General features: G+C 31.3%; 2 protein-coding genes across 3 annotated transcripts in view; one reads left to right on the forward strand and one right to left on the reverse strand.

Moving 5' to 3' along the window:
• Positions 1–1,447: 1,447 nt before the first annotated feature.
• On the reverse strand, positions 1,448–4,921 carry LOC126777600 (40S ribosomal protein S11). 2 transcript variants are annotated; one of them, XM_050500675.1, is made up of 4 exons: positions 4,859–4,921; positions 3,990–4,106; positions 2,737–2,942; positions 1,448–1,597 (listed from the first exon to the last, which is right to left on the reverse strand). In XM_050500675.1, exons 1-4 carry the CDS (start codon positions 4,868–4,870, stop codon positions 1,474–1,476), a joined length of 459 nt encoding a protein of 152 aa, XP_050356632.1. In that variant the 5' UTR covers positions 4,871–4,921; the 3' UTR covers positions 1,448–1,473. The 2 variants fall into 2 exon arrangements, with proteins under 2 accessions (XP_050356632.1, XP_050356631.1); XM_050500674.1 differs by lacking the exon at positions 3,990–4,106 and adding an exon at positions 4,151–4,279 and having other exon boundaries at positions 4,859–4,920.
• A 530-nt stretch (positions 4,922–5,451) lies between these two features.
• LOC126777490 (S phase cyclin A-associated protein in the endoplasmic reticulum) overlaps positions 5,452–15,910 on the forward strand; it is a 74,760-nt gene continuing 64,301 nt past the window's right edge. Inside the window, exons 1-6 of the mRNA XM_050500498.1 lie at positions 5,452–5,469; positions 5,885–5,995; positions 11,414–11,568; positions 11,789–14,713; positions 15,111–15,306; positions 15,556–15,631. Coding sequence (XP_050356455.1) covers positions 5,911–5,995; positions 11,414–11,568; positions 11,789–14,713; positions 15,111–15,306; positions 15,556–15,631 — 3,437 coding nt within the window. The 5' untranslated portion in view covers positions 5,452–5,469; positions 5,885–5,910. The remainder of the gene's footprint in view (positions 5,470–5,884; positions 5,996–11,413; positions 11,569–11,788; positions 14,714–15,110; positions 15,307–15,555; positions 15,632–15,910) is intronic.

Here is a 15,910-nt window from a genome sequence, read left to right on the forward strand (position 1 = left end):
GTTTATTTTTTTTAAATTGTTGTAATTTATATTCCGAATCTATTCTAAAAGTGTTATTATTCATACACTGATTAAAAATTAAGGAAACTTAAATTATAATATTAATCAATAATATGCAATATTTACTTAATTATTTTAAATTTGAATAATATATTGTTTATTTTAAAATTATTTTCCATATCACATTTTTATACTGCATTTACAACATGAAACAATATGAAATCATGATGGTCAATTAGTCTAAGAAGTCATATATTAATCATTTAAGCTAAAACACAGATTGATTAAAAATTTATTTAAAATTATATGAAATATTGTAAATATTTGTTTTACCAAAAGTACCACTTATTGCTTGAATAATAAAAAAATAAAAGGTATGTTTAATTCTTAATTTATAATAATATAAAATGAATTAATAATTTTATCGATATTTTATTTTATGTCTCACGTACATCCTTATCAATGTTTCACTTCGAACAGATTAAATATTTTCGATTGAAACGTTTTCATTCACGCAGACTATAAACATTACTTTTTAATATAATAGTAATTTATTAGCAATTTCGTAAAAAAATTCAAATAACTCCAATAATTCTGGAGTAATTCCATTATTAACATATTATAATTCTTTTATTCCGTTTGCCAATGTACAGGAGTATCATAAGTTCCTACTTTTATGAATGTACGTAACTAATTATTTTTATGTTACATTTTTGAGTTGTTATGATTTAAATTTATAAATAATACATCTATTTGTAAATAAATTACTATAAATAAGCCCTGAATAATGGTTGGTAGTCCACCTACACAATATTTATTTTACCGTTAAGCAGCATTTATTAGTCTTGCTGTGTTCCGGTGGGTGAACAGCTATAATTTCAGGTTCCAATAGTGTAAGCAATAATTACCACTCATCAATACCCCACGTATTGACGAGTGGTTATTATTGCTATTTTTTTCCTTTCGCGTAAGATTGCTACTAAAACAATAAAATTAGTAGTCAATGCATACACCAAGTATAATAATATTAATTTAGAAATGTGAAGCGAGTGATTAAGGATTGGTAATACTATATGTCAACACGCCCGCGACTTGCATACGCACCGCAGTGTGTCTGCCAGACGACAATCAATTTTGACAATCATTAACCAACCAAAAGGTGCATTATTTCGTGCCGCTGGAAAACTTAAGGTTTTCCAAATAGTAACGAGATGAGAGCCGCAGACTTGCATCAGCAGGTTTGGTGTATATACTTTTTTACATGGTGTCCATCCTACAATTTTTTTATGCTTCACTTACTGCCGTAGAGTACATTTTCCGCCAGTCGGTTAGCTGTATTAGAATTTATCAAAGAGATGTTTAAGTTGGATTAAGTCGATTTAATAAGTGTTTAACATAACCCTAATATTATTTCCTTCCCTAATATAAGTGATAAATAAAAGACATATTTACTTATGAAGTAATTTTAATAGATTAGAATTTTTTGAACGATTTCTTGGACCCTTTGCCCTTGGAAACCTTCAGCACGTTGAACCTCACAGTCTTGGAGAGTGGCCTGCATTCTCCGATCGTGACAATGTCTCCGAGTTCCACATCCCTGGAAATAAATGGGTATTCCATTGTATATCTTTCGAGGTTGTTTATTGTTTCAATAATTGTACAAAATAAATCAGTTGTTGGGTTAGAACACGTTCTTCGTCAATTGGTATTCGGAAGACCGTCGTGTGGGTATCATCATTTAAGTGGCATATTTCATGACGTATGTCAAATATCAGTGACATTTGTGCAAACGAATAATCATACTATTTAAAGTTAAGCGAAAAATACTGATAATATACCAAAATAAAACAGTATCAATTTCAGATTTTTTATTTATGTCTTTTTTTGCTTCACTTTTAAATATTTCTATATAATATATATATTTCTTTACTATTATATAAAGAGGCAAGTTGCTTTAATCTCGACACATTCGAAAAAAAAGGTTCACATACAACCCTGTAATGTTTTATGCGGGAAAAACTGCAGGAAGCAGCTATTAAAATTTATATATTCAAAATAAGGAAATGCATATTTAACTCAATATTCACTTACAATAAATTTGAATTTGTCATCCAAACAGTAAAGTTTACTTTAAGATTACTAGGAGTAATTGTATTTAAAATAATGAAAACTTCAACCATACTATTTTGGACATCATAGTAAAAGTAGTAATGAGCTATAGCCTGTTCATATAGCCTATGGGCTATATTGAATTCAAAATCAATATATTTTTTATTCAAATAGACTTAAAAGTCCTTCATATCAATTCATTGATGAGATATTGTTGGTTGAGAACTTAATCTATGATATTCATTAGGAATTTGCGAAAAAATTGCATTGTCGATGAAATTGTTGTTATAATTTGAAGTAAAATTAAAGTAATATAAGCAGTTGAGTTGAATAGTGTGGTATTATAAATAAAGATATATTATAATCAAGAACTGTTTGTAGTGCATAAAATTTTACTATTAAAAATCACTTGGAATATAGTTTATGTTTACTCCTTCTAGGATTAGAATAGGGTATACAAATACTGACTTGTTGTTATGTTGTGTAATTATTATTATTATTTATAGTAAAAACCAGTATATATTCATAAGTTCAGTAAAAATCCGATTTTTTTTTCAATAATAATGCTTATCACGACACCATACAAAATAAGAAATATTGAAGTGTTCAAAGAAAAATGGTAAATACCTGAAGCAAGGTGACAAATGAACAGACATATTTCTGTGTCGCTTCTCGAATCTGTTGTATTTGGGTAGGTAGTGCAAGTAGTCACGCCTGATGACGATTGTGCGTTGCATCTTCATCTTTTGGACTACACCGGTGAGGATACGTCCACGGATGGAAACATTACCGGTGAATGGGCACTTTTTGTCAATGTAGGTGCCTTCTATCGCCTGTAAGTTTCATATATTGAAGGTTAAAGCTTATTTTAATATAATTTGATATGTTTGTATGTGATTAAAATGTATTAAAAATAACAGCTGCATTAAATAATTGTTGAAAATATCAATGTAATTAAAATCTAAATTTTTAGAAAAAATTATTACAACCTTTATCAGCAGTTGTTATATTAATAATACATAATAAATCAGAATATGGGTTGAAACACTTGTCTTCATCATTTAGTAAATCAGAAGACCGTCGTGTGATTATCATCATTTTAAACTTATAATTATGTGAAATGGTTGGTGAAGCTATTCATACTAATGTCTGTTTACACTGGATTTTCAAAGCAACTATTTTGTTATCAAAATTTACTTTTTATAACATGAATATAAATGTAAGATTTAGATAGATAGAATAAAAGTATTATTAGCAGACTTGCAAGAGTATGTATATAACTTCACCAAAGTATATAGCAAGCTTTTTTATACAGCTTTCCATTCCTCCCCCATGTTAAGTAGTACCATAGCTTAACTAGCTCAATGCGGCAGACAGAATATTCCTTTAACATAGCATTATACATATAATTATGGTATAAAATATGACTTATATATAACATGCATTTGGACTCATGCAGACTTACCGTTAAGTGATTATAGACCACAAAATAACTTAGCTGTCTAATATAGCATACTACATAATTGTTTTTAAATGTAATAATATACTCATTTTTTGTTGCTTATTATATATATAAGCCTTAGTAGCTGTAATTTAAGAATGAATAATTATGTATTAAGTACCAAGTTTTCAAAGCACTATGAGATATATTTTGTGATCTATTATAATCTTAAATTACCAATAGCTTAATTATCAACATGGACTAGCACCTTTACAGATAGAACAGTAAACAAAATTTGCCAAATAATAGTCATATTAATGGTTTAATTCCGAGTAAAGAACAATTTATTGGTATGTTGACTGTTCTACTCTATAAAAAACCACTGTTAGCGACGTAGAAGCCACCGCCTGCCACCGATACCAAAATGGTAAACTCAGACCTCTCGTGGTGTCTTGAAACCTAGACCGACATTCTTATGATGTCTCATATCCTTCCTCTTCATACCCCCCTTCCGGTTGAGGAAGACTGTCGCCTGTTTCTGAAACGCTTTCTCTGTCTACGGAAAAAAAAACACACATTAATAACCACTCCATGCGTTACCTCTCTCGGTGTTTTGAAGCCGAGTCCCACATCTTTGTGGTATCTCAATGGCTTCCGGCTCCTTTTCACACCAATGCCTTTCTTACGGTTCAAGAAGACCGTCGGTTGCTTTTGGAATGAACGTTCGGTCTGGAATTGGCAATAATTATTAGATCCCTAATAATTGGTTGCTTTTAGATAAGAAATGTACCATAGATTACATGAGAACTAAAAATAGTTTAATTCAAAATACCAAATAATAAATTAAAACAAACTAAATTGAAATATAAAGACAATATTGGTCATCTGTCATCTAACACCAGATTAATTTATCTGAAATATACCGTTCCGTAATAATAGTACTTACAAACCATGCATTCCTGAAAATTTTCGAGTCAAACCTTTGGAAAAAACTAACCTATTCATGATGATAGTTTTAGCACAATTTTTAAAATCGATTATAATGTATTATTATTTTTAAAACAAAATAACAATTTAATTTAGATATAATTAAATCCACGTTAGGAACAGTTACACTATTTAAAAGAAATAATACAATAGCCGAATCCCACGTGGATATTTTAAAACACATTTTTATAAACATCAATAACACTTTCACAGAAACATATCAAGACATTAATAGGATATACTTGTTGCTTCTAAAAAATGCTGAGAAATAGATAGAAACTAAGCAAAAACTTATTTTTCTTGAATAAAATCTGCACGTACCTGATCCGCCATTTTGCTTGACAATGAAAAGAAATATCACAGATTACAATACTTGTATCAAGGATTTGGTAACAGATAATATAAAAAAATTTAAAAATACCAAAGGTTACTCGTTAATGTTCACGATAAAAACAATTATAAGTATATGTCGACTCTTCCAATTTAATAATACATACAATAATTTTATGTTGCAAAAACTAGAACTAATAAACGATTAATTTAATTTGTTTATAACAAAATATTAATAACATATTAATTTTAAACAGTCTTGAGAATAAATATACCATTGTAAACATTATACTTATTCTGAAGAATCTAAAATTTTGACCAGAAGTTATAAAGATATTATAATGTTTATAATCTTTTAGACACGACCAATTACTATTAATTAAAATCACTAAATTTGACCCTTATATAGTCGGAACCAGTAGATTTATATATTATAAATATTCAATGTCGTTGGAACAGCACGGTAGTATTCCTGATATGTGATATGCGGTATACGCAAATTTATAATGTTCTATAATGGCTTATCGCTAGTTATTATTAGGTAGTCAGATCAGGTCATCCAGCAAAGGAACTCCACGGCCATTCGACTCGTCTACTCAACCGTAAAAAAAATAAACCTTATTTATTCTATAACTAGCATGATAAATATTAAATTAAATATTTTCAATTTTTTAAATTATCATCTATATCTAATATTTATACTCAAAAAAATATCACATATTTGTACGAATCTAAAAATCAATACTTTAATGAATAGTAGACTCTATAAACTTAAGCTACTGCGTACCATAGAACTGCGAAAAAAAAACAAATCAAATTGTCACATCGGGAATTGTTATGAAAATATTTAACGTTCCATTTTTTCGATTGTGGCTATTAATTCCGTCTTTGAAGCGTTAATTTCATAGTTTATTTATTATTTAATATTTTTTACAATATTTTCATCTAATTTTATTGTTTAACTCGAGTTTATTTGTGAGAGCGATGTGTTCAGTTTTACCATTTGTTTTTCGTTAGCCAGTAGTATTATTGGTTGTTTTGGTATGGAAGAAGTAAGGCAGCTAGTGCAGGAGGAAGGCAGGGAGGCCAGGAACCTAGTGGCATTCCACGTCGCCGTGGATACGCCAGGTAAATCAATACATTTTTATTATAAATTAATATTACGGTATGTCTCATGTCAATAGTGATAACAACCGTGGGCGGAAGCAGTTGCAATAAAAATCGACTGTTAATATTACATAGGTATTGATTCCGTTTAACTGCCCTACATTCTTATAGTTAAATAAAAATATACGTATATAATTTGCTTAAATATTCTTATAATGTAACTTACTTTTTAGAGAGTAGGCTTTCTTTTATTATATTTATTATTTTACATCATTTATTTTATTTTGTCAATTGTATTGAAATCAAGTTTAGCTTATTCCAATAGGAATCATGAAGAGAGAATGATGTTTTATTTTGTGTGTTACATATGTTGAGCAAAATAATATTTTTTAAAATTTTATTATTACCTACCTACATTTTTACCATCTATTTATTAATTAGATTTATTATATGCATTAAATTATTGATGATTTTCAACAGTTTTGTTTGTTAATATATTTTATATATTTGTCAGATTTTCTTTTATGAAAATTAATTGATTTTGATAATATATTAAGGTAGCATGTTGATAAACATATTTGTACTACACACTCGTGCAATATAATAATTTCTGCACATGAATAAAGCTAGGCTTTGAGCTTGGGAATTAATTAATAAATATGGAACTGGCTTCTAAGAGGACTTTATTTTTGTATATTGTTATTATTTTTTACAACAAGGTTCTTAAAAAGATTTACGGTATCTTGTACTGTAGTGAATTATGAATGAAAATTCTAAGGTTTTGTTTTTGAAAGTTTGGTCCACTTTTTCAGTTATTCTACCACTAAACCTAAGTATAAAGCTCATTTGAATGGTGAGCAACCTAATGTAATTATTGGCATAAAAAGCATAACATCTAAGACATCATGTGGTATCAACAATTCAGGAGTGGGATTGTGAAAAATTGTATTGAAGGCGATCCCATACCAACAGCTGGCTTATTTGTTCAAAATTGATGAGCGATTTAAAAGAGAGTGATTTTAGTAAACAAAATCTGAATTAGCTTTTATAAATTATTTTCAATTGCTATTTAGTTTAATCATGATTGATGAGTATGAGATTTCATAAGAAACTGGCCACTATGAAGTGAAACTTCTAAAAGAAAGAAGAAGAAAAATAATATTTTGAATAATCTCTAACTTGATTTAACTAATTATGTACAAAATTACTAGATTTTCACTCCCATTTCTAAATGGTATGTAGAAGAACTTAGTACTGTATTGTATATTTGTTATAGTTAATTTATAAGCACATTATTTCTATATCCTTTTTCTTAGTCTTGGCGTTTGGTACTGCCTTTTCATTTATTTGATTTCTCATGAAAATTTCACTTATGTTTTTGCTATTAAAAGATATAAAGAAGATGAATAGCTAGGATAACATTGAGTGATTTCCACTAAAAACTGTAGTGCTAAAGGACCATTTGTCTTATCAGAAAAGGGACTATTTTTTTTATTAAAATCCATTTAATCTTTAACTATTCCTTATTTAAAAATAGGTCACTTTTACACAACAGAATTAGGTAAATAAAATTACCTAAGCTTCGATTTAGAATTGCCTGAAATCAATATGCTGTTAATGTCAAAAATGACAAAGGAAAATCTGTGAAATACTTAACAGAATTCAAATTATATATTTTAATATACAAAGCATGTGTATTCTCAAATGGAGGTGATGTCAGCATCAGTGTTGTAGAGATCAAATTGAGATATTATTTAATTCAAAGAATCTGCTATGATATGATTTTTTTACTATTTTTTATTTGAGTGTTCCTTTCGGTTTTTGTGTTTCTAGTAAAAAGTAGTAAGTGTAGTTAGTAAACAATATTCTTAAAAATCTTTGTTGTATTTCCTATAATCAGATAATGATCATGTCCCACGGCTGGGAATGGCTTCTCTCTTACAGCTTAAAGCTTGTTCCAACATTGATAATGTAGGACTTATATACCTTTTTATATGTTTAGAACATTTTCTGATTACAACATATCAGGTAGTTGTTTTAACTCCTATATTATGCATCCATTATATTATTGTGAGTGAAAATGTTTAATGAAGTCTCTCTCTGTTAAACTGTTTTTGTTTAAAGACGGAATCTGTATGAATTAAATTATTAGTTCATATATAATAATAGATTTACCCAATGAACTAAAAGCTAGCTGAAGCGAATATTTCTGGCTGATATTGATTTGTGTCGCTGGCGAAACGCGGGGGCTGGCGAACTTTATTATTATTATTTTTTAATTTCTAGCAATGATTAATGATGTACTTTATAAAGGCTTAAATATCGCAACCATTGCCGCATTATACCAGGTTAAAGTCCATAGGCAATGCTAGTGGATGCTGTTCCCTTTTAGGTAGGCTTGTCTCTAGATAAGTAGGTGGTATGTAAATCTGTTACCAACAAAGTCGAGTGCCTAATACAAAATTGATTTCCATTAAAAACAGAAAATAGCTTTAAAAAACCAACAGAAAATTACTCGGAATCATTATTATCCCACGCCCTCGTCGCTTCCCGGTCCGAAGCTCACACTGCCTGTATGGATAATTCGAGAGTGTCTTATCATTGCATCAGTAAAGGAAAAAAAAACTGTGATGCTTTGGTCATAACAAACTCGGGTAATAACAAAAATGGCGCCCCTTAAAACAAACATTACGCGACAAATTAATACGCAAAATAACTGACATCTAATCAATAAACATAGTATCGAAATCTCAGATGTGTTAATCCCATCTCTACCAAATACGAGCTTTAATATATTTTTAAAAGGATAGCGTGAATATTCTGATGACGTCAGGGACGAATTGTTCGTAACAATTGAAATGATCGTATATATCATTGTGTATTATGAACTTAAAAGTGTTTTGACTTTGAAGTATTTCAATACCAATATACGATGTAATCGCTTTTGAATCAATACATTATTTGAATATTTGATGGTCCGGACCGGCACGTGTGTCGACAGCTGCAGCAGGCCATATCGATTGTCTGCCGTCTAGGTTTCTATTTTTACCCTCAACAATATAATACTTAACGTCCTAACGTCCTACTTTATAACTTCACGATTTTTGCATTTATTTCAATAAAATAGATATATTTTTGTTATGTTAGGTTATTAATATATTTTAATATCTTTTCATATTTTTTTGAAATATTTTAATGCGAAACGTTTGAATTTTTTTAAATCAAAACTAAAAAAATATTTTAAAATGAATTAATGAATACTAAGAATATCGTATAGAAGCCGATATGGTCCAGTGGCTAGAAGACGTGAATCTTAACCGAAGATAGTGGGTTCAAATTAAGGCTAGTACCACTGAATTTTCATGTGCTTAAATAGTGTTTTAAATTCATCTCGTGCTCGGCGGTATTGTAAAACGTGGTATATATGGTTGTGTAGATGAAATTCTGCTACATGTTTTCCCACTAGCATTCGTGCAGCGGGATGAAATAAGCTCCGAACCGATTCCTTAAAAGACTTCGCCCAGCTGTGGGATATTTATAGATTACTTTTATGACTAATATAACTTTCACACGCTAAAAAAGATATTTCGAAAACCCAATAGACACAGCAAAAACTTTAAATTAGAAACTTCTATGCAGAAACCAAGTTCACTAAAGTTACGCATATCCATTTACAGTTAATCAAAAGACTAATTACTCTGTGCCTCCGAGTCAGAAGAGTGAATCGATTCTTTTAATTTCCCAGTAGACTGGTTTAGCTGTGTTCATTTTAATAGAAACTGTGTGTACGTATTTTGTTTAATCTTCAATACATAGTAGTGAATAGGAATTATTATTGTATTTTATTTGTTTCCGACCGCGACTTCGTCCGAGTGTATGGGTGGGGATGGGAGGAGTTCGGTACCCTATATCCATTTCTATACCCCTGACAATATATATGAAAAAATATTATTTATCCGTCATGAAAATCAATTTCATGCTTTTTCATCATATAGTATTTTATAATCAATGAGACTAATATAAATCTAATGATTTGTCTAATTATCAACCAATCTGTAGTCCGTAAATCTGTAAAAGCGTAAATTATAATAAAGGTTTTGTTTTGAAATAATCTCTTGTACCCTATAGGTCCCGCGCCCAGTGGATTTATTCGTATTACTTATATGTCTATTCTATTACAGGGACGGTAATTTAGGTGGTATGTTCTCAAAAGTGTTTTGTAATTCAAGTATTATTAATATGTGTATATTTATTTTTATCCTACTTACTGATTTCGGTCATGCCGACCTATTAAACGAAGGGCTAACTGCGAAGTACATGTTATACATAGTTCAGGAGCATCTCCAATAGCTTTACGTGTTTACGAGGCATACGAGTGTAAACAGAGTCGGCTTCCAAACTCTGAGGTTTCCGCTGTGAATTTATTTAAGGAAGGAAAAATCTCTTTTGCCTCGATTCGGGATTTGAATCTAAGACATCGGAATCTGTAGCCTTATAATTTAGCTACTGCACCATCGAGGCACATAGCTTGACTGAAATGACTACATCAACAACGAAATATATAAATTGATGAATGCTTATTTTATTGGGAATTGAGTGGTTAATATTTCTTGTAAGCCCATGTCTATCGGTATCGGTTCGGTGGTGATCGTTTATCATCAGGTGGTTAGCCTTCGTATTTTAGATTAAAAAAATCGAGCGCAAGAATATTTTCTCAAATCGTTCTAAAAGTTTCAGAAATTTGTGCGTTCAAAAATATAAATTATTCAAGCTTTATACATTATGTTAACCCAGTAATATCTTATTTATTTATTCACTTGAATCAAATTACCATAAACTTCGATTTAGTTACATAATCGATTGCGGAACTTCGTCATCCGTATGTGTCTTCGTAAATTACTTCCTATTTAGATTTGAATCGATTCTCTTTGTCCTTGTAAAGTTTCCGATGTTTCAATTCATCGTTTCTTGTAAACATATCGACAACGACACGAATCTTTAAATGTCGCTCTATGATATATGAACTATTTACTTCAAGTATTAATATCTTACCACCCCTATACCCAGTGGTGTGGGTGGAATGGACTATAGATTAGCGGTAGGAAATAGAGCTGGACGTGTATTTCGTTAAGAATTATTCAATTTTTGAATCTCGCGTCGAATGGACAATGTTTTGTTCTTTAAAGTGCATGTGTTGGTACACATTTTTGGATTAAATAAGGACTAGCATATAGGGATGATACGTAAGCATTTTTTATATATACTATATATGTGTGGATCGAAATTGTCACTAATTTTTAAATCACCCAAATGTTAATGCTGATCTGGTCTGGTATATCAAGTTTTATTACATTTGATTACTTTTTTTTATATATTAATCGTAAGCGTCTTTATATATCGTTGATGACAATTTTATGTATTTGTAATTATTTTTCAAAGCTCGGGTTTCCCGTAAGCCTCCTCGTGCCATTCCTCCTGTTCGGCGAGCACTGCCGCGGGCGTCTCGTCTCCGTTCCGCGTCAGCTGGTCGAGATAAACGGTCCGAATTAAGGGCTCGCTATTGGGCTTTACTTTTTGGAGATCTACAAAGAGCTGTAAGTATTTAAAAAAATAATGTATTAAGATTTGTTTTAAAGATTTCTTTAGGTATAATGTTGCGTTACATAAAAAATTGCCGATATTGATATTAAAATTCATTGCATTATATCATTATTATTATATTATTACATACAGGCTAAGAACCTATACTTTGTATTTGTTAACTAAATCGTATTACGTCAAATCTTAATTATAAAATAAAAATCGTTTTTCTAGGTCGGTGAAATTTACAATACTGTCGAATCTCACGAAAATCTAAATGAGTGCCAAGAAGTTATATTAGTGCTTGAGAATTACACGCGTGATTTTAAAGCATTGGGAGAATGGTTTAGACTGAAATGGGAATACGATAATACACCCCCACCACATAGACCACAGAGCCTAGCTTGGGAGATAAGAAAGACGGATTTCGTAAGACCAGAATCAAGACGCACTTACTCAGTCAAGAGTTCACCATCCGTGTCTGGCAAAAACAGCCCTTGTTTGTCTGGTCATAACACTCCAAGTGGAAAAAATAGTCCCAATTTAACCGGTAAAGCTAGCCCAGGAAGCGGTAAAATCAGTCCTAGGATAACGGCACAGCCTAGCTCTAGTCCTAAAGCCAATATTGAATTTTTTACTAACAAAATTGCTCCATCTAAAATAACAGCTAAACCAGAAGCTAAAGCTGCTAAGGAGTCACCTAGATTATCCGATATCAAAGAAAAAGATGTAAAAGATACAGGTGAAGAGAATGTATCTGAATTATGCGCACAAAACAATAAGAATGATGTTCCGGACAAACGAGAGCCGAAGCTTTTGAAGAACAGTTGTACTGTTGAAATAGGAACAGTAAAAGAATATCAAAATGTTTGTGCAAAACAAGTTATAATAAAATCCCCCAGACATGTTAAATCAAAAGTAGTAAATTCTGATAATATATCTAAAGACATTTCTTGCCAGGCCAAAGCTACTACAGCTCAGCTGAATGCAATGGAAAGTGAATTTTTAGAAAAGCAAATATCCGCTAATTTAGTAAAAAATGAAAATATGATTAATCGAGATATCGAGAAAGAAAAAGATAAAACAGAAATCATTCCAGGTGAAGCCATGAAAGAAAACATTGACGACAAAGACATTTTTTCCACTGAATCACCAACAAAATCTGAAGAAAACTTTGCCGACATTTCAAATGACAGCTCACCAAAATTTGACGTTGACAAAAATCACATTGATAATATTGAAAATCCAGCTGAAAATACAACGGGTATTTATAACAAACCTATCAAAACAAAAGATCCTTTGATTGGCGCTAAATCCAATACAAATGAAAATAATGGTAATGACAAAGAATCTAAACGTTTTAAAAAAGTAAACTCTCTCAGTATTGATCAAAGCGAAGAAAACAGCAACCAAATTATTGTTAAAGATTCATTTCCTAAAATAAATAGTGAACTTAAAGTTTTGAATGATGAAATTTTGCAAGTAATTCAAAATACAACAGAATTTGACAAACAACAAAATAAACAGGACATAAAAGTTGAAGTACAAATGAAATCAATCGAAGACATTGAAAATGATATGTTTAGTGGTTTAACCGCAGATATACCACACAGAGACAATGAAAAAGAAAATAAACCTACAATTTTGAAGGAGTTTATGAAAGACGTATTAACCGATGAAGTAAATGACAACAAAAAAGATCATGATTTAAGAAAAACTAATGATATTGCTAGAACGAGCAATGACAATAAGCAGCCTGTTAAACCAGCATACTCTCAAGCAGCAGCTAAACCAAAATCATTGAGCGCAGCTAAAATTGAAGTTAAAACCCCAACAAGATTAGCAAGAAGTTCAACTGTTGTGGAAATGCGACCTACGACCGCACCTAAGACTCAAAGACCATTCCAAAAGAAACATCAAACCAATAAATGTAGCTATCCGTTTAATTTGACAACCGGTCGTACTAGTCTTTTTGACACTAATCCAACTGGTTCAACCAATAAAGGTACATTATATAAAAGACCGATAGACCGGAACAGAAACATGCAGTTAGCTTCTGGTGATGCCAAACCATCATCTGGTAAAGAAGTCCTTAAAAAACGCTCTCCAAGACCTACTTCTTTTAAGACTGCCGAGCAAAGTGATAAAAAAGAAAAGATCGATGTAACAGTTGAGAAACATAAAGATTGTGATGATTATGGTACTTGTGATAATGCAATGGCACAGATAGATATGTCACGAATAGATTCGAGCGAGAGTCTGAAAACTCTCGTTCCAGAAGATGATCAGGTGTTGCAAGATGTTGCCAATTCAATAGAAGTACTTAACATTGATAGTAATAAAAACGATAACGAGGGCTGGCTTACTGTAAAGTCTAGACGATTGAGTCGCGAATCAAAGAAACATTCAAAATCGCATTGGGCAAATAGATACAATCAACCATCTGCTACAACAAGTCTGCCTACTCTGAATATGCTGGAATCTCCTAAAGAAGAAGTTAAGGAATTCATTGATCCGAAAGTATCGAACGTAGATCGTGCAAAATCAGAACAACCTCAAACAGTGGAAAAATTGGATGAGAAAATTGAAAAAGATATAGAACCTGAGAAGGTCGTTAACGTGCCTGCTAAGCCAAATTATGGAGCTACACCGAGAGACCCTTCAATGATCCGACAAAAATCCGATGTTACTGGCTTAAGAACGAAATCGTCTCGAAACAAGGTACTGACAAAGAGAGCTGAGAGAATAAAGGACGCACAACAAGATGATGATGCTGAATTGACGAAAAATCGATTGCATTCGTCCCTGGAGAGTCTTACTACAGCTCTAGCAAGATCTCAAGAAAGTACAGAAGAAGTATTCGATTTTGACAAATGGAAAGAGCAATTTAAATCGACTTTTAAGTATTTAGAAGATGATGATCAGATCCCTGATCAAAATGAGATACTGAAGGCGGCAGATCCCTCAGAAGTGTCCGAAATAGCGGAGATGACGTCACAGATCGAAGAAAATGAAAGGAAAATTAGCTTGGCTTTAGATTTTCAATCGGAAGTTGATCAAAGGAAGCTCTGTGAGGAGGAAGATTTACTAAATAGACAAATATTTGAACTACAACAAGTTTACGACATTGATATAGACACTGAAACCGACGATACCGAGGTAAGATATTTTATACTACGAAATGAATATATAGTTAAATAGATAAAAAAATAAAATTCCAGGCAAAAAAAATTAAAAGATTTTAATAAAGCGACAAAAAATTGTTAAAAAATTGTCTTGTTTTGCTTTTGACATCGTTAACTCCAAAAATAAGTTAGATATACATGAGACCAACAAAATGTTTTACTGTCATATAATTTTTACCGTCAAATTTACTAAAAGCGATTTACAATCGGCAAACTATTCTTTAAAACCCCTTTTGAATAAATTTGTCATTTTACAAGATAAATGAAATTTAAAGTTAGCGTTTTAAATTTTAAGAAAAACTCAGTATTTCCTTTTTCTCATCAATTGAATATAGTATATAAATTTTATCAACATTAACTTAAAATTTCAGACGGAGGCAGAAGTTCAATCCGATTCAAATCCGCTTGAGGATCAGGCGGATGAGCCTCAAGCTGGTCCATCTGAAACTCTCGGTTCGCTGGCTGCGAGTTTGGAAGACCAATACGAGACGGCTCTCGCCGGGATGTCGTGGGCGGAGCGCGTCGATACTCTTGTCGTTTTGGAAGCCTTGGTCGCCAGGGATCCAGGTAAAGAGTTGGAGGAATGCAAAAATAATGGTATTTTAAAGGTTAATATATAATGTCGTTGACACGAACAGAAGGCTTATTAAAATGACTTTTAACGTTTTATGTAAAACTTACTTAAAACAATAATATAATAATAAAAATTTACGTTCCTCCAATTAATCTATTATAATCTAAATTTTATAGACTAGAATCTATTACATCCTAAATTTAATTAGTTTATATTAATTATTTTAAATAAATATTTTTCAGGACGAGCGCAACAGTTGCATGCTAAATTGTCTCAAGGTATCAAACGTAGAGGCAGCCTGCAAGATGTTTTACGCAGGTATTAAATACAAGTACTTTGAACTAACTGGTGTGGTGTGTGGTGGTGCTGGGTGGTTATGGACGCTCGTGGTGGTGTTGTTTTGTTGTCACATTCGCAGTATGCTAGTATGTCGGCTAACTAATAACTCGCTTCATGTCACATATTATTCATGCCTTATTTACATTCTAGGGTACTAAAATTTACAGCAATGAAAACTGCAACAAAATTTGTTCAGAAGCTTAGCGACTTCAAAATGTAAATAAACATTTTTGCTATATGTATTGTTTTTACTGTTGT

This window comes from Nymphalis io, chromosome 23, assembly GCF_905147045.1.
Source record: "Nymphalis io chromosome 23, ilAglIoxx1.1, whole genome shotgun sequence".
Lineage (NCBI taxonomy): Eukaryota > Metazoa > Arthropoda > Insecta > Lepidoptera > Nymphalidae > Nymphalis > Nymphalis io.

Bases quoted from the DNA above. Each gene is read 5' to 3' on its own strand.
- LOC126777600 (XM_050500674.1), bottom strand. The intron at 2,943-4,150 runs GTAACGCATGGA...TGAAACTTACAG, and splicing joins GCTTCAAAACACCGAGAGAG to GCGATAGAAGGCACCTACAT. The intron at 1,598-2,736 runs GTATTTACCATT...ATTTATTTCCAG, and splicing joins CATTTGTCACCTTGCTTCAG to GGATGTGGAACTCGGAGACA.